Source organism: Ranitomeya imitator, chromosome 2 (assembly GCF_032444005.1).
Source record: "Ranitomeya imitator isolate aRanImi1 chromosome 2, aRanImi1.pri, whole genome shotgun sequence".
Lineage (NCBI taxonomy): Eukaryota > Metazoa > Chordata > Amphibia > Anura > Dendrobatidae > Ranitomeya > Ranitomeya imitator.
Genome location: NC_091283.1, coordinates 526,671,455 through 526,698,196, shown reverse-complemented (window position 1 = coordinate 526,698,196; position 26,742 = coordinate 526,671,455). Strand labels below are relative to the sequence as shown.

Sequence of the window (26,742 nt, the reverse complement as noted above, 5' to 3'; positions counted from 1 at the left end):
TCAAAGGATATTTCAATGATGGGAAGAGGTACTAGTGGGCTGCAAAAAAGGGTCACGGGCGCCACTATTTGGCATATGGGGCAGGACTTACAATAATACTCAATCTCCTTGTACATCTCTGTTATGTAGGCAATCCAGTGACACAGTGTGCCAGCAATCAGAGCACATACAGTGATCTGACAATAACCAAAAAAACAATAGAACGAGCTCTGAGACGTGGAATCTCTGTAGACCGCAATACCTGAACCTATCCTAAACACAACTAAAGGCAGCTGTGGATTGCGCCTGACACTACCTATGCAACTCGGCACAGCCTGAGGAGCTGACTAGCCTGAAGATAGAAAAACAAGCCTGACTTGCCTCAGAGAAATACCCCAAAGGAAAAGGCAGCCCCCCACATATAATGACTGTTAGCAAGATGAAAAGACAAACGTAGGGATGAAATAGATTCAGCAAAGTGAGGCCCGATATTCTAGATAGAGCGAGGATAGCAAAGAGAACTTTGCAGTCTACAAAAAACCCTAAAGCAAAAAACCACGCAAAGGGGGCAAAAAGACCCACCGTGCCGAACTAACGGCACGGCGGTACACCCTTTGCGTCTCAGAGCTTCCAGCAAAAAGAATTAACAAGCTGGACAGAAAAAGTAGCAACAAAAGCAAAGAAGCACTTATCTAAGCAGAGCAGCAGGCCACAGGAAAGATCCAGAAGCTCAGATCCAACACTGGAACATTGACAAGGAGCAAGGAAGACAGAATCAGGTGGAGTTAAATAACAAAGCAGCCAACGAGCTCACCAGAACACCTGAGGGAGGAAGCTCAGAAGCTGCAGTACCACTTGTGACCACAGGAGTGAATTCAGCCACAGAATTCACAACACATCTCCATCCAGAAGAACTTCCGGAGAATCCTCTCCTGGTTCTTCTCAGTCCCAAAGTATCGCCCTAGAACATGAGAACTATCAGACTTAACAAGCACCTTGTGCCTATAAACCTTAGGGATCAGCAGTTGCTCAACAATTACCAGATCTTTCTTGATTGCTCTATACAATAGCTCATTATTCATAGCAAAGTGGGGAAACAGCTGATCAGCTCCTGGATATTGGGAAATGCCATTAAAAATGACAACATTCTCCCATGCATATCTAAGTGTGTCATCCTTCAATTCAGCCGTACCAAACTTATCCCATGTTTCCTTTACCATAAGTATCACTGGGGAATCAAATTCTTCGCTGGAGAATTTTGTCTTCTCCAGCGAAGACTTGCAAGGAAGAGTTTTCACCCTCTTCCCCTGGTTCAGTACTGAGAATAACCTCAGCGTCTGTACCTTTCCCCCACAAACAAGGGTAAATCACGGCCCAAGATTACATAATGAATAAGGGCTTTTGCTACCACCCACTTTATATTCCATTATCCCATATGATGTCTCTATTTTCGACAGGGCCACATGGTACATTCTGGTGTCACCATGGTACACACCACACTTCTGAATCTGTTGGGTATACGACCACTGGATATGATGCTGTCATGTACTAGTGTCACGAGATTACCTGGGTCTAGTGGGTCACAGACGGAACAATTATTTTGCCTGATTTTACATACTTGTGTCTCAGTCTCTAGTCCATGTGTAGCCACACAGGCTGGCGCTGCCGGTGTCACATTCCATGGGCTCTTAGCCTAATGGACACTGAGCCATGACATGACTAAACTCATGACACCTCCAGCACTGGACCAGCTAGATTTTTAAACATAGAGTTCCCACCAGGGCCGGGATTTTTCCTGGAAGCCCCTTCCAACACCCCTTGGACAGTGGGACGTTTGTGACTGAGAGTGGATCAACGTCTCTCTGCAGGTGATGGGTTGGGGAAAGAATCCTGGAGATTTCCCACCATAGTGACAAATCTCTCCACCAACTGCACTAGCAGATCCGTACTCTGGGGGTCACCATGGCCGACCCAGTGCTGCAGTTTACTGGGAGTGCCCCAGGAAAAAAGGTTGATAACCACCCGCTCCATGATCTGTGCGGGCATGCAGACATCGGGTTGCAGTCATTTCTTTACCAGATGAAACAAATCAAATTTTTGGAACTGAGGAGATCTATCTAACCGGGATTCCCAAGCCCGGACCTGTCCTCCTCAGGAACATGTCATGTCAGCTTTTCCTTCAGCCTTTTCTGTGTCTGTAATGAGATGACCTCTCGCAGTTGCGTTGGCTAAGCCTCAGCAAAACCCGTACTCTAGTGGGAGTGATGAGTTCCACCACTAAATCCTCAATAGGACAGCTACAGCCAAAAAGTACCAGACTGTTGCACAACTCTTAGGGTAAACAGTAGAAATAGCTAGAAGAGCATAACCCAATAGAATAAAACATAACTTTTACTGATAATGTTAAAAAGTGGACAAAACAATACAGAAAGAAATAAACAAGTGCTCACGCCGAAAACTGTGCTCAGATAAAAAAATGGTTTGATCTCACCAATCATGGACAAAGGGTCCCATTGCCAATGCTGAAGGTCCCTATAAGGTTCCAGTAGTTGTGGGCTAGAGATGGGGGGGGACGGGGGGCCTGTTCCCTAAACCACTGTCGTGCCACAGTAATAACTCCTGTCCTCACAAGGACAGGCCCAAATCAGTCCCACTACGGACACCCTCCAAAAAGTGTTAGTTGCAGTAATAAATAGCGTCTCCCAACGCGTTTCTTCTCCGATCACAGAGATTCATCAGGGGAGTATTTCATGGCCAACCGGCCCAGATACAGCTAACAAGTCCGTAGGAAAATGAATAGTCCAAACGAGCAGAGCCCATACGCAGTGGCTGTATGGCTTCCCAAATACAGGCATACAGGCAGACCTGTGTGCTGTCTGCCGGCAATGGACGAGTGAGTCAGCTACACATGGCGTCCGCTGTTTCCTTATAAGCCAGAAGTCCCTCCCCCCTGACCAGCTGTAATAATCAACAGACACCCCCACTAACCTCTCACAGAGTCCCTAATTGGAACAGGGTCCCAGCCGCACTCCCTTCATAAAGCACACGTGCAGATTTCCCCATGTCCACAAGCCGCTACTTACGGCGAAACCGGAAGTGTCCGCGCCATATTCAGAATCCGGCTTCCGGTGTACCGCTGGTGTCCTGCGCTCCACCGCCGGAACACAAGCCAGGGCCGCTCAGAACGGCGAAGCCGGAAGTGTCGGCGCCATATTGAAAGTCCGACTTCCGGTGCGCCACCAGTGTACTGCGCTCCACAGCTGGAACGCAAGCGCCGGGCGCCTGGATATGACCTCGGCGCACCCAAAAGTAGTGCCAAAATACGGCGCTACTCAGAACACCCACCCTGAGCATTCAAATCCGTACCCGAATAGCGGTGCGCCATAACTGAAGAGCGCTCCAGCGTACACAAGACTAGAGAAGGTTAACCCATATATACGGCCAACAAAAGAGCACTTAAAAGTAATGCCGGTACACGGGGTAACACTTATCATTAGAGGGGGGGGAAGAGGACTATAAGAACCCTGGTTCCTTATATCTAGTGCACCAATATAGGATAGGTAAAAGCGGGGAGATAATAATAACAAAAGGTGCCTCCACTAAAATGCCTGCTCCACTACAAGAAGCATAATGTAATATCAGCGGATGTCACTACCATATGCAGATTATCATGGGGATGCTTCCCGGAAGTGTCCAGACTAGAAGACCCCTATAGTACATTCACAGCAGTAATAATTAAAGGGTATATAAGAACCTATAAAAACCTTGGTTCCTAATATCTAATGCACCAATATAGGATAGGTAGAAGCGGGGAAATAATAATAACAAACGGTGCCTCCACTAAAATGCCTGCTCCACTACAAAAAGCATAATATAATATCAGCAGATGTCATTACCATATGCAGATTAATAGGGGGATGCTTACCGGAAGTGTCCGGACTAGAAGACCCCTATAGTACATTCACAGCAGTAATAATTAAAGGGTATATGTATCTGCTGACAATCACTGGAAGTGTCCAGAAATTCTAAAAGAAAAAGAAAAGGGAATAATGGCCGGAAATGTCCAGACCAGAAAACCTCCCAGGTGAATTCCCAGCCATGATTGCTTAAAGGGAGGAGCAAAGTATATGTATATGCCAACTATAATAAAATTCAAATCCAGCTGGAAAATCATTGATGCAACATAATATACCCATGAGATCCCCATATATAATAAGATCTATATAGATTATCAAAGAGATATCTGCTGGAAATATTCAGATGAAAAAACTAGGGTACAATAGGGACAATGGTGGAAAAAGAAAGGGGACGAGGTATAGTGGAGGGGGCCGGAAAGGCCTAGCGGAGGAGGAGATAACGGACATTGCTAGTCTAAATGCAAAAAATGCTATCGCCAGTTGGCGACAATTACAGACGCCATGAAATAAAAACGCTGTAAAGATTGCCCACTTAAGGCCAAAGTACCCCTTCCTTCCTGAAAATTCCATCAGAGAGAAATAGACAAAGATTCCCAAAATATGATGTCAGGAGGAGATCATAAGGGGTACACCGTTACAGGGTAGTGACCCTATAGCGACATTTTGCAATTGTTTTGTTTATTATGGCTGTTTCTAGCACAGAGAAACCGAGCACCGACTTGTAATACATACTATATAGGAAGAAGCCCAGATAGACAATAAAGGCGATCTGAGGGAATAACCATAGAATGCTGGGACAGTCTACAGGAAACAACTAAAGTTGAGCTGATCGTTTAGACCGTGAGGATGACATGTGTCCAATATAAAAATCCACCTTGTTTCTTTTTGCAACAAGATCTTATCAAAATCCCCTCCTCTCAATGGAGGGGCAACCTTGTCAATCCCCATGCAACTCATGACTCTGGTATTCCCATCATGGCAGGTGTTAACATGTCTCGCAATGGGGGTATCCCTCAGATTCCGGATATCCCCCAAATGCTCGCCCACTCTTCTTCTGAGTTCTCTGATGGTTTTACCAATATATGTCATGCCACAAATACAGGCTGCTCTATATATGACACCTTTTGATTTGCAGTTAATGAATTCTCTTATAGTATAGGTTTTTTGCGTGTGGATATTGTGGAACTCCCTGCCCACCTGTATGCTTTCACACGCTGAACAAGTGCCACATCTGAAGCACCCCTTGGGTCTATTTGGTAGCCAGGTCGTCTTGCTGGGTGTAGTAAGATGGCTATGCACCAACCGATCCCCTAATGTTTTGCATTTTCTGTATGTAATTTGTGGTTGTGTGCCCACAACATCCTTCAAATCATCATCCATAGCGAGTATACCCCAATGTTTCTTGAGAACCGTCCTAACCAATGGAGCCCCATTGTCAAAGGCACAGATCATTCTAATAGTCTTGTCAATCTCTCTCCTCCCCTCTCGTGGTACCAATAGATTATTTCTGGTTTGTCCTCTGGCATGATGGTATGCCTCCCTCAGCACCCGGTCAGGGTAACCCCTATCAAAAAACCTAGATCTCAGGTCCCTTGCCTTGGATTTAAAATCTGTATCATCCGAACAGTTCCTCCTCAAGCGAAGGTATTGCCCTTTGGGGATGCCCTTCCGGAGAGAGTATGGGTGATGACTATCCCATCTTAGTACGGAGTTTGTGGAGGTGGGCTTTCTAAAAATGGTGGTATCAAGGCCATCCCCCCTACTCGTCTTGGAGATCATAATGTCCAGAAATGGTAGACTGTTCTCCTCCATTTCGAAGGTGAACCTCAGACCTATATTATTCTGATTCAATGATGTCATGAATCTCTGAAAGGTCTCTCTCGTACCTCTCCACAAGACAAAAACATCGTCTATGTAACGAACCCATAGGTCGACATAGACGATGAACTCCTCATTCTTTTCCGAGAAGACGATACTGTCCTCCCACCAGCCCAGGAACAAATTTGCATAACTGGGCGCACAAGGGCTGCCCATAGCAGTGCCCCTGAGCTGGTGGAGGATCCGCCCATCAAAGCAGAAATAGTTATTATTGAGGACAAAGTTCAGCAAATTCAACACAAACTCGTTATGGGGGGCATGTTGCTGACCCCTCGTCCCCAGAAAGTGCCGCACCCCCTGAATGCCATGAACATGAGGGATAGAGGAGTACAGCGACTCTACGTCAATACTGACGAGCAATGTCCCTGGTTCTAAAGAAATCCCCTCCAATCTCCGCAAGAGATCCATAGTATCCCTAATATAGGAAGGGAGGGAGGTGACGAATGGTCTCAAAATCTGATCGATATAGGTCCCTGCATGCTGACAGACGCTCCCTATCCCCGAAACTATGGGCCTTCCTTTTAGGGGGTCAACCCCCTTATGCACCTTTGGAAGGGCATAAAAGGTCGCCATGACCGGGTGCTGGGGGAGGAGAAAAAGAAACTCCTCTTGGCTAATGAGTTTATCACTTCTGGCCTTTTCCAAAATGCCCTCTAGATTTCTCTTACAGCAGACTGTTGGATTATGTGCAACCCGAGTATACGTAGTCTGATCGTTTAGTAGGGCCAGGCACATGTCTTTATAGTTCTCCACATCCATAACAACCACATTGCCCCCCTTATCAGAGGGCTTAAAAATTATGGTTTGATCAGTTTCCAGGTTGCGGAGAGCTGTAATCTGTGCTTTACTCAGATTGTGCCTTGATTCTTTCTGTGTAATTTGTTTCATATCCCTCATAGCCAGATTAAGGAAAACATCAATAGCAGAGACATCTCCTCCTACAGGTGCCATTCTTTTACTAGGATTCCTCAACTGCGTGAACGGACCGAGACCCCTCTCTGTCTGTGGTATGGTGTCCAGGTCCGCCAGCAGTCGAACATCCTCTATCATATCAGGAGGAATACCTAGATCAGCTGCAGTCTTTTTGTCCCTCTGCTTGAAGAGCTTATGCCATCTCAGTCTCCTCACAAAGAGGTGCAGATCTTTTACCATGTTAAATAGTGCAAAATCCGTGGTAGGTATGAACGACAGTCCTTTGGATAAGACCGACATTTCTAAAGGGTCCAGTGGTCTCTTAGATAGATTAATAATCTGAGGGGCTATTCCCTGCCGTATATGTTGTGACTCCTCAGCTGGTATGGGCGGTCTAAAAAACCAGGCCTGGGGTTCACGGAATGGTATCTACCTCCCCTCTGGTAACCTCTACCTCTCCCCTTTTGTCGTGTCTTGGATGGACCAGCCCTCCCCTCAGTGTCGGACAAATCAGTTTCCGTAGAGGAGAGCTCCACGTCCCTATCCACCCTCTCCTGTCGTTCTCCCACCACTTGATAAATTCTATTGTCCTTAAAGTCCTGTAGGTCTCTAAGGTATTGCTTGTGTTTCCTTTCCTTAAGATTGTACTGGAATTTTTCAATGGTATTTTGCAGCTGACTTTCTTTGACGGAAAAGTCGCTCTCTGTATTGAATTTCTTTGTTATATCAATCTGTTCCTTTAATTTAAGATTCAATCTCTCCAAATTGGCCTTTTCCTCATTCGCCAAAATACGCATAAGTCTAAGAGAACTAGATGTGGCCTCTTTCTCCCATAAACTCAAAAGCTGTGGTGTTCTACAGCGTACTGCTGGTAATAGTGAGATACGAAGGCCCCTAGGTACAATGTTGTTAGCTATATAGTTCTCCAAACTCTGCAACTCCCACCACGACACAATTTGTTCTTTATACGTTCTAGTCAGATCTTTAAAGACGGTACTATACGTGGGTGTATACTTTTTCTGCGCAAAGGTCTTTTCAGAAAAAATGTCTCTTGCTTCGGTGAGCCACAAATCCGTATCCGGCCCTGTTGCCAGAAAACCAGCCATACCAAAACTAGATCAATAATAGGACAGCTACAGCCAAAAAGTACCAGACTGTTGCACAACTCTTAGGGTAAACAGTAGAAATAGCTAGAAGAGCATAACCCAATAGAATAAAACATAACTTTTACTGATAATGTTAAAAAGTGGACAAAACAATACAGAAAGAAATAAACAAGTGCTCACGCCGAAAACTGTGCTCAGATAAAAAAATGGTTTGATCTCACCAATCATGGACAAAGGGTCCCATTGCCAATGCTGAAGGTCCCTATAAGGTTCCAGTAGTTGTGGGCTAGAGATGGGGGGGGACGGAGGGCCTGTTCCCTAAACCACTGTCGTGCCCCAGTAATAACTCCTGTCCTCACAAGGACAGGCCCAAATCAGTCCCACTACGGACACCCTCCAAAAAGTGTTAGTTGCAGTAATAAATAGCGTCTCCCAACGCGTTTCTTCTCCGATCACAGAGATTCATCAGGGGAGTATTTCATGGCCAACCGGCCCAGATACAGCTAACAAGTCCGTAGGAAAATGAATAGTCCAAACGAGCAGAGCCCATACGCAGTGGCTGTATGGCTTCCCAAATACAGGCATACAGGCAGACCTGTGTGCTGTCTGCCGGCAATGGACGAGTGAGTCAGCTACACATGGCGTCCGCTGTTTCCTTATAAGCCAGAAGTCCCTGGAGTACAGCGACTCTACGTCAATACTGACGAGCAATGTCCCTGGTTCTAAAGAAATCCCCTCCAATCTCCGCAAGAGATCCATAGTATCCCTAATATAGGAAGGGAGGGAGGTGACGAATGGTCTCAAAATCTGATCGATATAGGTCCCTGCATGCTGACAGACGCTCCCTATCCCCGAAACTATGGGCCTTCCTTTTAGGGGGTCAACCCCCTTATGCACCTTTGGAAGGTCATAAAAGGTCGCCATGACCGGGTGCTGGGGGAGGAGAAAAAGAAACTCCTCTTGGCTAATGAGTTTATCACTTCTGGCCTTTTCCAAAATGCCCTCTAGATTTCTCTTACAGCAGACTGTTGGATTATGTGCAACCCGAGTATACGTAGTCTGATCGTTTAGTAGGGCCAGGCACATGTCTTTATAGTTCTCCACATCCATAACAACCACATTGCCCCCCTTATCAGAGGGCTTAAAAATTATGGTTTGATCAGTTTCCAGGTTGCGGAGAGCTGTAATCTGTGCTTTACTCAGATTGTGCCTTGATTCTTTCTGTGTAATTTGTTTCATATCCCTCATAGCCAGATTAAGGAAAACATCAATAGCAGAGACATCTCCTCCTACAGGTGCCATTCTTTTACTAGGATTCCTCAACTGCGTGAACGGACCGAGACCCCTCTCTGTCTGTGGTATGGTGTCCAGGTCCGCCAGCAGTCGAACATCCTCTATCATATCAGGAGGAATACCTAGATCAGCTGCAGTCTTTTTGTCCCTCTGCTTGAAGAGCTTATGCCATCTCAGTCTCCTCACAAAGAGGTGCAGATCTTTTACCATGTTAAATAGTGCAAAATCCGTGGTAGGTATGAACGACAGTCCTTTGGATAAGACCGACATTTCTAAAGGGTCCAGTGGTCTCTTAGATAGATTAATAATCTGAGGGGCTATTCCCTGCCGTATATGTTGTGACTCCTCAGCTGGTATGGGCGGTCTAAAAAACCAGGCCTGGGGTTCACGGAATGGTATATACCTCCCCTCTGGTAACCGAAGCCGGATTCTGAATATGGCGCGGACACTTCCGGTTTCGCCGTAAGTAGCGGCTTGTGGACATGGGGAAATCTGCACGTGTGCTTTATGAAGGGAGTGCGGCTGGGACCCTGTTCCAATTAGGGACTCTGTGAGAGGTTAGTGGGGGTGTCTGTTGATTATTACAGCTGGTCAGGGGGGAGGGACTTCTGGCTTATAAGGAAACAGCGGACGCCATGTGTAGCTGACTCACTCGTCCATTGCCGGCAGACAGCACACAGGTCTGCCTGTATGCCTGTATTTGGGAAGCCATACAGCCACTGCGTATGGGCTCTGCTCGTTTGGACTATTCATTTTCCTACGGACTTGTTAGCTGTATCTGGGCCGGTTGGCCATGAAATACTCCCCTGATGAATCTCTGTGATCGGAGAAGAAACGCGTTGGGAGACGCTATTTATTACTGCAACTAACACTTTTTGGAGGGTGTCCGTAGTGGGACTGATTTGGGCCTGTCCTTGTGAGGACAGGAGTTATTACTGGGGCACGACAGTGGTTTAGGGAACAGGCCCTCCGTCCCCCCCCATCTCTAGCCCACAACTACTGGAACCTTATAGGGACCTTCAGCATTGGCAATGGGACCCTTTGTCCATGATTGGTGAGATCAAACCATTTTTTTATCTGAGCACAGTTTTCGGCGTGAGCACTTGTTTATTTCTTTCTGTATTGTTTTGTCCACTTTTTAACATTATCAGTAAAAGTTATGTTTTATTCTATTGGGTTATGCTCTTCTAGCTATTTCTACTGTTTACCCTAAGAGTTGTGCAACAGTCTGGTACTTTTTGGCTGTAGCTGTCCTATTATTGATCTAGTTTTGGTATGGCTGGTTTTCTGGCAACAGGGCCGGATACGGATTTGTGGCTCACCGAAGCAAGAGACATTTTTTCTGAAAAGACCTTTGCGCAGAAAAAGTATACACCCACGTATAGTACCGTCTTTAAAGATCTGACTAGAACGTATAAAGAACAAATTGTGTCGTGGTGGGAGTTGCAGAGTTTGGAGAACTATATAGCTAACAACATTGTACCTAGGGGCCTTCGTATCTCACTATTACCAGCAGTACGCTGTAGAACACCACAGCTTTTGAGTTTATGGGAGAAAGAGGCCACATCTAGTTCTCTTAGACTTATGCGTATTTTGGCGAATGAGGAAAAGGCCAATTTGGAGAGATTGAATCTTAAATTAAAGGAACAGATTGATATAACAAAGAAATTCAATACAGAGAGCGACTTTTCCGTCAAAGAAAGTCAGCTGCAAAATACCATTGAAAAATTCCAGTACAATCTTAAGGAAAGGAAACACAAGCAATACCTTAGAGACCTACAGGACTTTAAGGACAATAGAATTTATCAAGTGGTGGGAGAACGACAGGAGAGGGTGGATAGGGACGTGGAGCTCTCCTCTACGGAAACTGATTTGTCCGACACTGAGGGGAGGGCTGGTCCATCCAAGACACGACAAAAGGGGAGAGGTAGAGGTTACCAGAGGGGAGGTAGATACCATTCCGTGAACCCCAGGCCTGGTTTTTTAGACCGCCCATACCAGCTGAGGAGTCACAACATATACGGCAGGGAATAGCCCCTCAGATTATTAATCTATCTAAGAGACCACTGGACCCTTTAGAAATGTCGGTCTTATCCAAAGGACTGTCGTTCATACCTACCACGGATTTTGCACTATTTAACATGGTAAAAGATCTGCACCTCTTTGTGAGGAGACTGAGATGGCATAAGCTCTTCAAGCAGAGGGACAAAAAGACTGCAGCTGATCTAGGTATTCCTCCTGATATGATAGAGGATGTTCGATTGCTGGCGGACCTGGACACCATACCACAGACAGAGAGGGGTCTCGGTCCGTTCACGCAGTTGAGGAATCCTAGTAAAAGAATGGCACCTGTAGGAGGAGATGTCTCTGCTATTGATGTTTTCCTTAATCTGGCTATGAGGGATATGAAACAAATTACACAGAAAGAATCAAGGCACAATCTGAGTAAAGCACAGATTACAGCTCTCCGCAACCTGGAAACTGATCAAACCATAATTTTTAAGCCCTCTGATAAGGGGGGCAATGTGGTTGTTATGGATGTGGAGAACTTTAAAGACATGTGCCTGGCCCTACTAAACGATCAGACTACGTATACTCGGGTTGCACATAATCCAACAGTCTGCTGTAAGAGAAATCTAGAGGGCATTTTGGAAAAGGCCAGAAGTGATAAACTCATTAGCCAAGAGGAGTTTCTTTTTCTCCTCCCCCAGCACCCGGTCATGGCGACCTTTTATGCCCTTCCAAAGGTGCATAAGGGGGTTGACCCCCTAAAAGGAAGGCCCATAGTTTCGGGGATAGGGAGCGTCTGTCAGCATGCAGGGACCTATATCGATCAGATTTTGAGACCATTCGTCACCTCCCTCCCTTCCTATATTAGGGATACTATGGATCTCTTGCGGAGATTGGAGGGGATTTCTTTAGAACCAGGGACATTGCTCGTCAGTATTGACGTAGAGTCGCTGTACTCCTCTATCCCTCATGTTCATGGCATTCAGGGGGTGCGGCACTTTCTGGGGACGAGGGGTCAGCAACATGCCCCCCATAACGAGTTTGTGTTGAATTTGCTGAACTTTGTCCTCAATAATAACTATTTCTGCTTTGATGGGCGGATCCTCCACCAGCTCAGGGGCACTGCTATGGGCAGCCCTTGTGCGCCCAGTTATGCAAATTTGTTCCTGGGCTGGTGGGAGGACAGTATCGTCTTCTCGGAAAAGAATGAGGAGTTCATCGTCTATGTCGACCTATGGGTTCGTTACATAGACGATGTTTTTGTCTTGTGGAGAGGTACGAGAGAGACCTTTCAGAGATTCATGACATCATTGAATCAGAATAATATAGGTCTGAGGTTCACCTTCGAAATGGAGGAGAACAGTCTACCATTTCTGGACATTATGATCTCCAAGACGAGTAGGGGGGATGGCCTTGATACCACCATTTTTAGAAAGCCCACCTCCACAAACTCCGTACTAAGATGGGATAGTCATCACCCATACTCTCTCCGGAAGGGCATCCCCAAAGGGCAATACCTTCGCTTGAGGAGGAACTGTTCGGATGATACAGATTTTAAATCCAAGGCAAGGGACCTGAGATCTAGGTTTCTTGATAGGGGTTACCCTGACCGGGTGCTGAGGGAGGCATACCATCATGCCAGAGGACAAACCAGAAATAATCTATTGGTACCACGAGAGGGGAGGAGAGAGATTGACAAGACTATTAGAATGATCTGTGCCTTTGACAATGGGGCTCCATTGGTTAGGACGGTTCTCAAGAAACATTGGGGTATACTCGCTATGGATGATGATTTGAAGGATGTTGTGGGCACACAACCACAAATTACATACAGAAAATGCAAAACATTAGGGGATCGGTTGGTGCATAGCCATCTTACTACACCCAGCAAGACGACCTGGCTACCAAATAGACCCAAGGGGTGCTTCAGATGTGGCACTTGTTCAGCGTGTGAAAGCATACAGGTGGGCAGGGAGTTCCACAATATCCACACGCAAAAAACCTATACTATAAGAGAATTCATTAACTGCAAATCAAAAGGTGTCATATATAGAGCAGCCTGTATTTGTGGCATGACATATATTGGTAAAACCATCAGAGAACTCAGAAGAAGAGTGGGCGAGCATTTGGGGGATATCCGGAATCTGAGGGATACCCCCATTGCGAGACATGTTAACACCTGCCATGATGGGAATACCAGAGTCATGAGTTGCATGGGGATTGACAAGGTTGCCCCTCCATTGAGAGGAGGGGATTTTGATAAGATCTTGTTGCAAAAAGAAACAAGGTGGATTTTTATATTGGACACATGTCAACCTCACGGTCTAAACGATCAGCTCAACTTTAGTTGTTTCCTGTAGACTGTCCCAGCATTCTATGGTTATTCCCTCAGATCACCTTTATTGTCTATCTGGGCTTCTTCCTATATAGTATGTATTACAAGTCGGTGCTCGGTTTCTCTGTGCTAGAAACAGCCATAATAAACAAAACAATTGCAAAATGTCGCTATAGGGTCACTACCCTGTAACGGTGTACCCCTTATGATCTCCTCCTGACATCATATTTTGGGAATCTTTGTCTATTTCTCTCTGATGGAATTTTCAGGAAGGAAGGGGTACTTTGGCCTTAAGTGAGCAATCTTTACAGCGTTTTTATTTCATGGCGTCTGTAATTGTCGCCAACTGGCGATAGCATTTTTTGCATTTAGACTAGCAATGTCCGTTATCTCCTCCTCCGCTAGGCCTTTCCGGCCCCCTCCACTATACCTCGTCCCCTTTCTTTTTCCACCATTGTCCCTATTGCACCCTAGTTTTTTCATCTGAATATTTCCAGCAGATATCTCTTTGATAATCTATATAGATCTTATTATATATGGGGATCTCATGGGTATATTATGTTGCATCAATGATTTTCCAGCTGGATTTGAATTTTATTATAGTTGGCATATACATATACTTTGCTCCTCCCTTTAAGCAATCATGGCTGGGAATTCACCTGGGAGGTTTTCTGGTCTGGACATTTCCGGCCATTATTCCCTTTTCTTTTTCTTTTAGAATTTCTGGACACTTCCAGTGATTGTCAGCAGATACATATACCCTTTAATTATTACTGCTGTGAATGTACTATAGGGGTCTTCTAGTCCGGACACTTCCGGTAAGCATCCCCCTATTAATCTGCATATGGTAATGACATCTGCTGATATTATATTATGCTTTTTGTAGTGGAGCAGGCATTTTAGTGGAGGCACCGTTTGTTATTATTATTTCCCCGCTTCTACCTATCCTATATTGGTGCATTAGATATTAGGAACCAAGGTTTTTATAGGTTCTTATATACCCTTTAATTATTACTGCTGTGAATGTACTATAGGGGTCTTCTAGTCTGGACACTTCCGGGAAGCATCCCCATGATAATCTGCATATGGTAGTGACATCCGCTGATATTACATTATGCTTCTTGTAGTGGAGCAGGCATTTTAGTGGAGGCACCTTTTGTTATTATTATCTCCCCGCTTTTACCTATCCTATATTGGTGCACTAGATATAAGGAACCAGGGTTCTTATAGTCCTCTTCCCCCCCCTCTAATGATAAGTGTTACCCCGTGTACCGGCATTACTTTTAAGTGCTCTTTTGTTGGCCGTATATGGGTTAACCTTCTCTAGTCTTGTGTACGCTGGAGCGCTCTTCAGTTATGGCGCACCGCTATTCGGGTACGGATTTGAATGCTCAGGGTGGGTGTTCTGAGTAGCGCCGTATTTTGGCACTACTTTTGGGTGCGCCGAGGTCATATCCAGGCGCCCGGCGCTTGCGTTCCAGCTGTGGAGCGCAGTACACTGGTGGCGCACCGGAAGTCGGACTTTCAATATGGCGCCGACACTTCCGGCTTCGCCGTTCTGAGCGGCCCTGGCTTGTGTTCCGGCGGTGGAGCGCAGGACACCAGCGGTACACCGGAAGCCGGATTCTGAATATGGCGCGGACACTTCCGGTTTCGCCGTAAGTAGCGGCTTGTGGACATGGGGAAATCTGCACGTGTGTTTTATGAAGGGAGTGCGGCTGGGACCCTGTTCCAATTAGGGACTCTGTGAGAGGTTAGTGGGGGTGTCTGTTGATTATTACAGCTGGTCAGGGGGGAGGGACTTCTGGCTTATAAGGAAACAGCGGACGCCATGTGTAGCTGACTCACTCGTCCATTGCCGGCAGACAGCACACAGGTCTGCCTGTATGCCTGTATTTGGGAAGCCATACAGCCACTGCGTATGGGCTCTGCTCGTTTGGACTATTCATTTTCCTACGGACTTGTTAGCTGTATCTGGGCCGGTTGGCCATGAAATACTCCCCTGATGAATCTCTGTGATCGGAGAAGAAACGCGTTGGGAGACGCTATTTATTACTGCAACTAACACTTTTTGGAGGGTGTCCGTAGTGGGACTGATTTGGGCCTGTCCTTGTGAGGACAGGAGTTATTACTGGGGCACGACAGTGGTTTAGGGAACAGGCCCCCCGTCCCCCCCCATCTCTAGCCCACAACTACTGGAACCTTATAGGGACCTTCAGCATTGGCAATGGGACCCTTTGTCCATGATTGGTGAGATCAAACCATTTTTTTATCTGAGCACAGTTTTCGGCGTGAGCACTTGTCTATTTCTTTCTGTATTGTTTTGTCCACTTTTTAACATTATCAGTAAAAGTTATGTTTTATTCTATTGGGTTATGCTCTTCTAGCTATTTCTACCACTAAATCCTCCTCATAACTCCAATAAAACTCGGCCCGAAACTATCATAAATAAGCGTCTTGGCACCTAAGCTGCTGAACCAACCAGTGCTACTCAACTTTTAATATCTCGCCTAGCTTAACTTTCTGGGAGAGATATACACTCCGTCCAGTACCTTCCCTGTCAGTCGCCTACAACGTTCAGCATTTGGTCAGTATTTGTAAGCCAAAACCAGGAAGGCAACAATCAAAAGAAATATATAGTAGAAACACGTCACCATTTATGCATTTTTTACCAACTCCTGGTTTTGGCTTACAAATATTGATGTAATATATTGAACGCATGAACGTGGCCTTAGACTGGTGTGGCAATGAATATGCCTGACCTCTGCTACATTCATTTTCTATGAGGCTGGAGATAGCTGCACTCAGCTTTTTCTGGCTGCCTCTAGACATTGCCACACCTGCCACACCATTCCGTAACGGGGATAAAAGTTCCCCATCCGGAATAAAGATTATGAAATTTGCAAATCAGTGCAGGTTCCAGTGGTCATACACCCACAAATCATCAAGTTATCACCTATCTTTTGGATAAGTGCTCACTTGTTTTAACTGGATAAGTGCTCACTTGTTTTAAAACCCTTTAATGACCAGAGCTTTTTTCGTCAATATGGCCATGTGAGGGCTTATTTTTTGCGGGACGAGTTGTACTCTTGAACGACATCATTGGTTTTACCATGTGTACTGAAAAACGGGAAAAAAATTCCAAGTGCGGTGAAATTGCAAAAAAAGTGCAATCCCAGTCATGTTTTTTGTTTGGCGTTTTTGCTAGGTTCACTAAATGCTAAAACTGACCTACCATTATGATTCTCCAGGACATTATGAGTTCATAGATAAAAAACAACCTAGACATGTTTGGTGTCTAAGTGGTAAAAAAAAAATTTCAAACTTTGCTAAAACAAATTTTTTTAAAAAATTGCGCAATTTTCCAATACCCGTAGCGTTTCCATTTTTCGTGATCTGGGGTTGGGTGAGGGTTTCTTTTTTTTGTGTGCCGAGCTGATGTTTTTAATTATACCATTTTAGTGCAGATACTTTTTTTGATCGTCTGTTATTGCATTTTAATAAAATGTCGCGGTGACCAAAAAAAATTAATTCTGGCGTTTTTAATTTTTTTTCTCAATACGCCGTTTAGCGGTCAGGTTAATCCTTTTTTTATTGATAGATCAGGCGTTTTTGAACACAGCAATACCAAATAAGTGTAAGTTTGATTTTTTTTTTTTTATTGTTTCACTTTGAATTGGGCGAAAGGGGGGGTGTTTAAAAGTTTATATTTTTTTATTTTTTTTTTCATATTTTTTAAAAACCTTTTTTAACTTTTGCCATGCTTCAATAGCCTTCATGGGAGGCTAGAAGCTGGCATAGCCTGATCAGCTCTGCTACATAGAGGCGATGCTCAGATCGCTCCTTTGTAGTAGAATTGCTGCATTGCGATAAGCGCCGACCACAGGGTTGGCGCTCACAGCAATCTGGCATCAACAACCATAGAGGTCTTCAGTAGACCTCTGGTTGTCATGCCGATGCATCACTGACCCCCGATCACGTGAAAGGGGGTCAGTGATGCACACATTTACGGCCCGATGGCCGGAAGCGCTAGTTAAATGCCGCTGTCAGTTTGACAGTGGCATTTACCTAGTTAATAGCGATGGGTGGATCGCAATTCCACCCACCGCTATTGTGGGCACATGTCAGCTGTACAAAACAGCTGACATGTCCCGGCTTTGATGCGGGCTCACCGCCGGAGCCCGTATCAAAGCAGGGATTCTGTCCTCGGACGTACTATTCCATCCGAGGACAGAAAGACCATGTTTAGTTTCGGATTAAACGAACACTCCACTGAGGCCATTTACCCCTTTGTTTTAGTGATACGTTTATGAGTTAGGTGTATTCGGGAGGAAAATATTTTCCCCTTAGACAGTGCAGTGTCTGAAAGGCACATATTTACATGCACATAGCAGCTTGTTTGTCATTGTAGAGTGGGATGCGGGTGTTAGGTGTCGAGTTCCCACCGCTGCACAGGGGGAATCTCGAGCCACCTCCGCTGCGGTCTCCCATTCTTCTTCAGCCACAGTGGAACCTGCTCAGTGGAGACGTGGGTCCCAGCGTCTGGCTCAGTCAAATACTGTGCACTTGGTTACTGCTAATCTTCCAGGCCCAGCCATTGTAACCAGCACTGTTCTGCGGCGAGCAGACGCTCCTGGGACCAAGTCCTGCTTTTCCACTACTGAGCGAGGGACGACCTCTCATTGGAGGTCGGGGGTCACATGCTCAGGTCCTGAAGCAGTTCTTATTGGACCACTAGGAAGGTCCTGGAGAGCTTTCTCTATAAAAGGATGGCATGGCCGCACGGCCATGGGCTAGTATCAACTTATGTTTATGAGCTTAGCTACTTTATGGTCTGTGTCAGCTCTATAGCCACTACAATTCTGGCACCTCCGGAGAGGAGTTTGTGTGTGTGAATTTAGGGCTGGTGTATAGCCACTACAAATCTGGCACCTCCGGAGGGGAGTTGTTTGTGTGCTGTTGCTGACTGAAAGACCACTGTATGCTACCTGCTCCGTTAGTGAGCTGTGATCCTCTGGGAGGTTAAAAGAGCACAGCGTTACCTTTAATCCCGGCAACTCTGTGAAGCAACAGGGTTCGCTCCTATACAGACCGGGTGACTGAACCCGTGTCTATTCAGGCATAGTATCGCCATATAGTGAGACCATCTACTAGCAGTGGCCCCACTCCTGCATGGTGGACCCCGGGCTACGAACGCACCTATACTATCTCCATATTTACTCGGTGCGTTCCGACAGCCCTAACAGCAGGAAACTACATATCATAAATATACCATAATCATAAACTGTGTCCTGTGTATTCTTTCTCCTTGTAAACAAATGCACAATTTTCTTTTATTTCTATTTCCCATATTGATTCTTCTCAGTACTGTGTTGAGGTCTTGTTGTGTGTAGTAATATTGCAATACTTACTCCCTTCTTTGCTCACAAAGGCTCCTTGAGGTGCTTCTGGGATTCCTTTCCAAACAGTTATTGATTTAGGGTAACCGGGATCAGCTGTCCTTTTCTCTTCATTGTATCTCCAATATCTGTCCCCTTTGAAAAAGTAGGTTTTGCCAACTGGCTCCCATCTCAAAGCAGTGTCGATACCTTCCCGTGGTAGACAACTTCCCAACTCCACCAAACTGTGTGGATACCCCGGTTCTGCTGTGACTTCTTTGAAAACCCAGTATTTGTCTCCTATATTGCGAGAGGAAAAAAATAATTATTATTTCGTGACCTAACTGTTATGTTTTATCGGCCATATCACAAAAAATATTTGTGGAAAAAATTGTAAAGATGCACAGTGACATGTAAAATTTTGGGCACCCCTGGTCAAAATTACTGTTATTGTGAACAGTTAAGCAAGTTGAAGATTAAATGATCTCTAATAGGCCTAAAGTTAAAAATGACACATTTCCTTGGTATTTTAGTCAATTTGGCCTTGTTGTTGGCTGGTGGGCATGCATAAACTGGAAAAATGATGTGCTAAGCGTCTCAATTTTTTCTTATTATCCAGAGCAGTATTGCTATTTACATTTCATATATTTCATGTCTACATGCTTTAGCATGACAGAGTGCAACTTCTTTTGTATATTGTATAGACCAGGCAATACAAAGGTGACATTAACCCCACAAATATAAACCCCACTTTCCACCACTACAGGGCAAGTGGAGAGAGCTGGGCAAAGCGCCAGAATTGGTGCATCTAATAGATGATATTTTTAGGCTGGGAGGGGGAGAATATCCATGGCCCCTTACCTGTCTGAGAATTTCAGCCCCCAGCTGTCTGCTTTAGCTTGGCTGGCTGTCCAAAGTGGGGGGACCCCACGCTATTTTTTTAATTGTTTATTTAAATAATGGAAAAAATAGAGTGGGACCCCCTATATTTTTGATAACCAGTCTTGCTAAAGCTGACAGTTGAGGGTTGCAACCCTCAGCTGTGAGTTTTGCCTGGTTGGTTAACAAAAATATATTTATCTGTTAAACTATTTATTTAGCTGCGCCTGCTCTCGCTATTATTAGTGCAGCAGGCGTAGGCTGATGTTAGCAGTAGTCCCATCAGCCAATGCCAGTGACCAGATGTAAACTTATTTACCTCCGATCACAGCTGTGGGCTCAAGCTGTCATGTGACAGAAACAGTGTTTGCTGCGTTTTCATGCACATGACAGCGTGGATGATTGTAGAGAAGACAAAAAGCTAGCACTCGACTGTTGTGAAGGTTGACGGTGCAAGTGAACAGAGCCAATGGTCCCATCAATAGTAGAGTAAACAATCACTGCACACGTTCAGTTTAAGAGAATTGCTTCAGGTGAATAATTTATTAGAGTATGGTGAAGAAGGTGAGACGACAGGCTATTAACGTTTCGGCCAACCAGTGGCCTTGATCACAATATTGCCTTTTGGCGGTTCGTTTCTATAACCAGACGTATGGTGTTTTTGGAATAATCAAATGAGAAGTTGGCAAGCCTTTTTCCACATAGGGGAAATGTATAGCCAATGGTCCAAACAGAGAGCGTCAAGGCAGTTGTATATACAACAAATAACCAGAAGAGGATTTGCCGTATAGGGTTGAGCCAGCTGGGACCAAGACAAGCGGTACCCAAACTTTTACATGCCACTGCAGTTGTCTCCTCTAGGCTACTTTTTATTCATGATTGAAGACCAGAATTGAGAACCTCTTGGTGTCTCTTCACATTCAAATCCATTGGATTTAAGTATCTACATTGACGAATCTCCATTACTAAAATTCTCAAGAGAGATCAGAGCTAAATCTGAAAAATATAATTATATATACAGTGGAACAACTGCTTTAAAAGGTTATTCCCAAATTACCCGATTCTATGTATGGAATAGATGATAGCTAACAGATTGCTGGGGATCTGGCTACTGGAACCCACTGTGATTTTGAGATCAAGGAACTGGAACCCAAGAACAGGGTGCTAAATATTGAATGCATGTTCCTGCACGTGCAATATTCCTGCATATTGAATGCAGGAAAGATGCACGTACAAGGGCTTTATTCTTTATGGCAGGAGTGCCGTGCTCAAAGGCAATAAATGGAGCGGAGGTTGAACATGTACACCTCGGCTCTATTCAAGATATAGTCTTCAGAACCCTATTCTGATGATTTCATTGAGTTCCAGTAGTCAGACCATCAGTGATCAATAAGTTATTTCTTATCCTACATATAAGAGATAACTTAATACTTTAGGAATAACATTTTAAGGGCTAGGCAGACAGAAGAAGAATACATAATGAATCCAATCCAGAGGATGACTTTTGGTCTGCATAGTCAGCCTATCCATGGAATAGAGGTCACTAGTCTTGGCTCTTCCAGATTAATAGTTATGGTGGACGAGTTCCAAGTGTAGTCATGATCCACTCTCATCATTGCTATAATTATACTATATCTTTATTTAAATATACATGTTTTGCAGGTTTTAGATGAAATGCAGAAAGTACCTTTAAAAAAGACAAATTTCCCATCTGATCTCTCGTAAGCAGCATCTATTTTGGGCGGAAGTCCTTTCCAGAATTGTTCTATTTGCATTGGATATCCTTCCTGTACTTTGTTATTCCGAAGCCGCCAAAACCATCGATCCTGTATATAAAAGGCAAGACAATATGTATATTAACATATTACCAATTCCTTACAAAACCTCGATAACCTCAATAATCAATTACCGTCGAGTGACTTCTATCCCTGACAGCTTCTCACCAGTCTATTTGACAAGTCAGATGAATTTAAGTGTGTTGTTACTGTCCATAGCAATGCTTACTTGGCACAACAGAGCTCAGCAAAATGGACCTTTTGTGTATTTCTTCTAGATTAGGCTTATTATTTGTATAGAGTCCTATGTGTAAATCTGTAATGATGTCATTATATTTCAGCAAATCTGATGGATGCTGTACAAATAAATGAGTAAGATATCCCATGATGACTGGAGAGTAGGATGTTATTGGCACAAACATGGATAAACAACCCCTTACGGGTTTAATTAGAAAATAAGAAGAATAGCCTTAAAATACCCAAGACAAATGTATACAATGTGGTTATATGTATGTTTACGTATACGTGTATGATTTTTAAAGTGGTTGTCTGAAACCTAAAAGTGAATGTAATATTAATCCGTAACTATTAATCTAAAAAACCTGATATTGAAACAATATGAGGAGCATATTGTCTGCTGTAAGCTATATACACTGATATTTTATTATTTACCTTGAACACAAACATTTCTCCTCTAAAAAGGGCAACAGTGTTAAAATTCCCGTCACATATGTTCGGCCTGTTGCCAGGATGGGAAGGCTTTTCTCCAGATGGAGGGCGAGGCCTCGGTTGTCTTTCGTGCTTTCTTTCAGATGTGGATTGTATTCTGCGTGGCGGTAGTGTAGGCAATGGTCTTGTAGGCTCTAGTGTTTCCGCAGGGGGACCTTAGAGCAGAAAAAAGTTAGACACATTATATGAGCGATATTTACTTTTTTGAACTCCATACAAACATCCATATCAGAACATAATGATGTTTAAAATGGGTTTCCATTCTTTCAGTAATTTCCAAAATATTCACACAGGCACATGTATGGCCATTTATTTGCCTGTTCTCAGTTCTGCTATTGATGTTATTTCTATGACACATCCATTAGACATAAAAGTTCTTTAAAAGGAAAATCTCATAAAAGAATACCTTTTTTAAATGCCCTAATTTACAGACTATTGAGTCTTAGGAGTCAAAATGCTAAACAAATTGGAATCCTTTCCAGAAAAAGGAAACATTGAGTTTATTTTGTAACTATGGACAATAGAGGCATTATCTGCAGATAGAAAAATCTTCCGGTCAGGCATCATGGCAATTAGAGTGCATCCTCCGTTTCCAAGTCACAGCATAGCTTTCAAGTGTGTATCTGTACTCTTCTCTCATTATGTCACTCATCCTCAGAGAAATCTCCAGTGGTCAGGAATGCTCATCTAGCCCCCAGGTGAAGTCTTTGAACAGTCAGGTGTTTATCATTACTGGACAAAGCAGTAAAATGGTAATGTCATCAAAACAAGAAGCATTTTAAAGTGGATATTACAATAACACTGCCAACATTATTACACAGATCTCTGAGACCTGAAGAAGCTGGTGTGCTTTCTTTGAAAATCCATGTCAGAATAGCTGAATAAAAATGGTACTATAAACAGAAGTTTGTAAGTTCAGTAATAGAGTGAAAGAGCTCACGAGTCCATATGTATTCAGTCTCCACTGATTGTAAAGAGCAGTGTGAGATCTCAGCAGGAAGGAGGGACACAAAGGAGCTGTCAATCAGGCAATTTAAGTGCAGACTGAGTTACACTTCATAAAGAAATTGTTACATAAAGCGGGTTCACTGGATGAGCTGGATTCTCTAAGCCCAAGGCCGAGGTGGGCACACAGGCCATGCGTGTTGATGCAGCAGGCTGGTGAACCCTGGAAGCCACAGGCGGACACAACTGTAGCAGAGACGAGAGGGAGGCTATAATTACTCTGTCAAACCTTACCGATGTCGTGTTCAAACCCTCTGATAAGGGTGGTAACATTGTAATTTGGCCCAATACAATGTACGAGAAGAAAGCTATGAAATTGCTAAACGACAAGAATTGTTATCGTCGACTCCATGGTAGTCCAATGCTTACTTTTCATAATGAATTAATTACTATTCTGGAAGATGCATTTTCGCAGGGTATTATACCAAAGAAATTTGTTGACATCATTAAAGATATGCATCCACGACTTCCAACTCTTTATTTGATCCCAAAGATCCACAAGGATCCTTTGGATCCTCCCGGGAGACCAATTATCTCGGGAGCAGGAAGTCTATGTGAAATTATCACCCGAATCATAGATTATTACCTCAAGCCCCTGGTATATGAGTTACCATCATATATACAGGACACCAACGCGGCATTACGTAGAATTGAGGATATCCATCTTAGTGATTCGGCAGTAATGGTTACTGCTGATGTTGAATCATTGTATACATCTATTCGCCACAGTGATGGACTTCGTGCCATCCGACTATTCCTCAGCTCTAGTAGTATGGACCGCGATATGGTGGACCTGTTAATGCAACTATTGGACTATGCCCTCACGCACAACATCTTTATTTTTAAAAATATCACGTACCTACAGGTACAAGGTACGGCCATGGGGGCTAGTTGTGCCCCCTCGTACGCCAATTTGTTTCTTGGGGCATGGGAACGGGAGATCTTTGTGTGTAATCCGATACCCTCATCCAGCTTGGTTTCGGGCTGGATGAGGTTTATCGATGACATCTGGTTTATATGGGACGGGCCCCCCAATGAGTTGAATACTTACATGGCTCAATTAAACAACAATGACCTGAATATCAAGCTTACGTTTAAAGCAGGAAAGGAAGTTGAATTTTTAGACCTCAGCATCAGTGTGGCCCTAGATGGACGTTTGCAAACCAACCTGTACAGAAAACCTACTGCTACAAATTCCCTCTTACATGCCACCTCATCACACCCTAGTTCCACCATTAGGGGTATCCCTGTCGGTCAATTCCTTAGGGCCAAAAGGATTTGTACTAACCCTGAGGACTTTCAAGCCCAGGCCAGGGTTCTGGCACAACGTTTTCAAGATAGAGGTTACAGCAATAAAAGCATTAAGAGGGGGTACAAAAGGGCAGTGGCTAGTTCCAGGCAGGAACTCCTGTATGGGCAAACTAACAAAAACAAAAACAATGACCCAGGACAGGTTAGGTTAATTACCAACTATCACAACAAATGGCGCCAATTCAGAGATATTGTTGATAGACATTGGCAAGTACTGCTCACTGATCCAATTTTGAAAAAAATTCTTCCTGCTAAACCCCTTGTGACGGCCAGGAGATTCAAAAATCTATCTGACACCCTAGTTCATAGTTTTTACAATCCTAATAGACCCACCAGAGGTACATGTGAAGCTGGTACTAACAATGGCTTTTTTCCATGCGGCCTGTGTAAGGCCTGTGCCAATACAATTAAGGCTAAAACCTTCACTAACTTCGATGGGTCTAAAAAATATGATATAAGGAAATACATCAATTGTTCCACTAGGGGTGTCATTTATCACGCCACCTGCCCTTGTGGTAAAATTTACATCGGCCTTACCACCCGTGAACTCAAGATCCGCATTAGGGAACACTGCAGGGACATTGCCAAAGCTAAAACCAGTGATGAGAGTGATGTGAGTTTAAAAACTTTACCTCGTCACTTTAGATTGTTCCACAACAGCAATCCCGCGGGCCTTGTGGTTAGGGGTATCGATTCAGTTTCCATGGGGATACGAGGTGGCGATTTGAGTAGACTCTTAGCCCAAATTGAGAGCCGTTGGATCTACAGACTGGGCACTATGGCCCCACAGGGGCTCAATGAAAGCTTGGGGTTTGGGGCCTTTCTGTAATTTATATTAGTCCCTTTATTGTTCTTTTATTATGGGATATTGCTTTAAGGGGTCTACTTATACTGGGTTGGCATTAACGTATCCGATATGATTTTAGGGGTTAATTGGGTTTTATCTTGTTTTCTATGTTTGTTTTTTTTTTGCTTATTGTTGTTTGATTTTATATTGGTAGAATACAGCAGCCTCTCTATGCACTCTGGCTACGGGTACCAGCCAATGAATGATTACTTTTCACATGTGACAAGTGCGGGTCTTCCATACAAAGGAGCATTTTTCTCTGGATATCACTATGAACACTGGACTTTATCTTCAAATTCATCTAGACAACCTATATATCAAGTTTGCACTTCAATCAAGCGAAGTTATTATTGTTTTTTATTTTAGTATGTGACTAATATTTAATGTATGTGTTTTTGTTCACTAAAGTTATTATATAGGTTACTAGATGGCAGCCCGATTCTAAAGAATCGGGAGTCTAGAATCCATATATACTTTATTTATTCAAATGTAAGAATAATACAATTAATAAATAATAGTAAGAAAGAACAAAAAATGGCTGCACTTACCAGCTCTTGACAATTCTTGTTATTTAAGAAATTGCTGGGCAATAATGGACAATGTCCTTATGTGGCAAATAATAGAGCAATATACCCAATGTGGCAAAGAAGAGGTTAATAAACGGCAGTCTCTCAGTATAACAGTCAGTGAATAATAGGCAGTATATGGAGAAAACACCAAACAAAAGTTCAAAATTGGTGTGAAAATGTCACTGAACCACTTCACAACTAAATATATATAGTTTTGGTAAATGGTATTATCATTTTTTTGACAAAATTCGGCAGGAGCTTGAAGAGCAACGTCACTGGGCCAGCCTCCACGCAGTAGAAACTTGCTGTGAGGTAAAAATTCAAAAATCACACCAAAATGGTGGGCGGAGTGTGTCACAGTACGGCACGTTTCTGATTGGTCGCTCGCAGCAGGCGGCAACCAATCAGACACTGGACACTGTTGACGTCACTTATCTCCGGACATTAGCTCCAGACATTAGCTCCGGACATTAGCTCCGGACAGGAAGTTGGCACAAATTGCAGGAAGTAGTATTCTAGGCAATTATATATTAGATATTATTGTTTTGCACAATTTGCACTGGTACTAGCACTTTATGCTTACTAAGGTGAGCCTTTGTATTTAGCTGTATGTCCAGTGATACGGCTTTGTGTTCACATAGTAACGGCACTCTTTGCCTCACAGTGCATAATTTATATCGGTACTAGCACTTTATATTTACCATAGTGCGCCCTTGTATTTAGCTGTATGTTCTAGCGATACGGCTTTTTGTTTACACTAGCAACGGCACTTCCTGCCTTACAGGTAGTGCGCATGCGCCTTGGCTTCGCAGCCGGATC

The 26,742-nt window shown here is 44.0% G+C and overlaps 1 protein-coding gene across 1 annotated transcript in view; it reads right to left on the bottom strand.

The window, feature by feature from the left end:
- The window catches only part of MMP24 (matrix metallopeptidase 24), a 301,682-nt gene that overhangs the window by 46,275 nt on the left and 228,665 nt on the right, over positions 1 to 26,742 (bottom strand). Inside the window, exons 6-8 of the mRNA XM_069751838.1 lie at positions 22,135 to 22,346; positions 21,375 to 21,513; positions 18,842 to 19,108 (exon numbers count right to left, since the gene is read on the bottom strand). Coding sequence (XP_069607939.1) covers positions 18,842 to 19,108; positions 21,375 to 21,513; positions 22,135 to 22,346 — 618 coding nt within the window. The remainder of the gene's footprint in view (positions 1 to 18,841; positions 19,109 to 21,374; positions 21,514 to 22,134; positions 22,347 to 26,742) is intronic.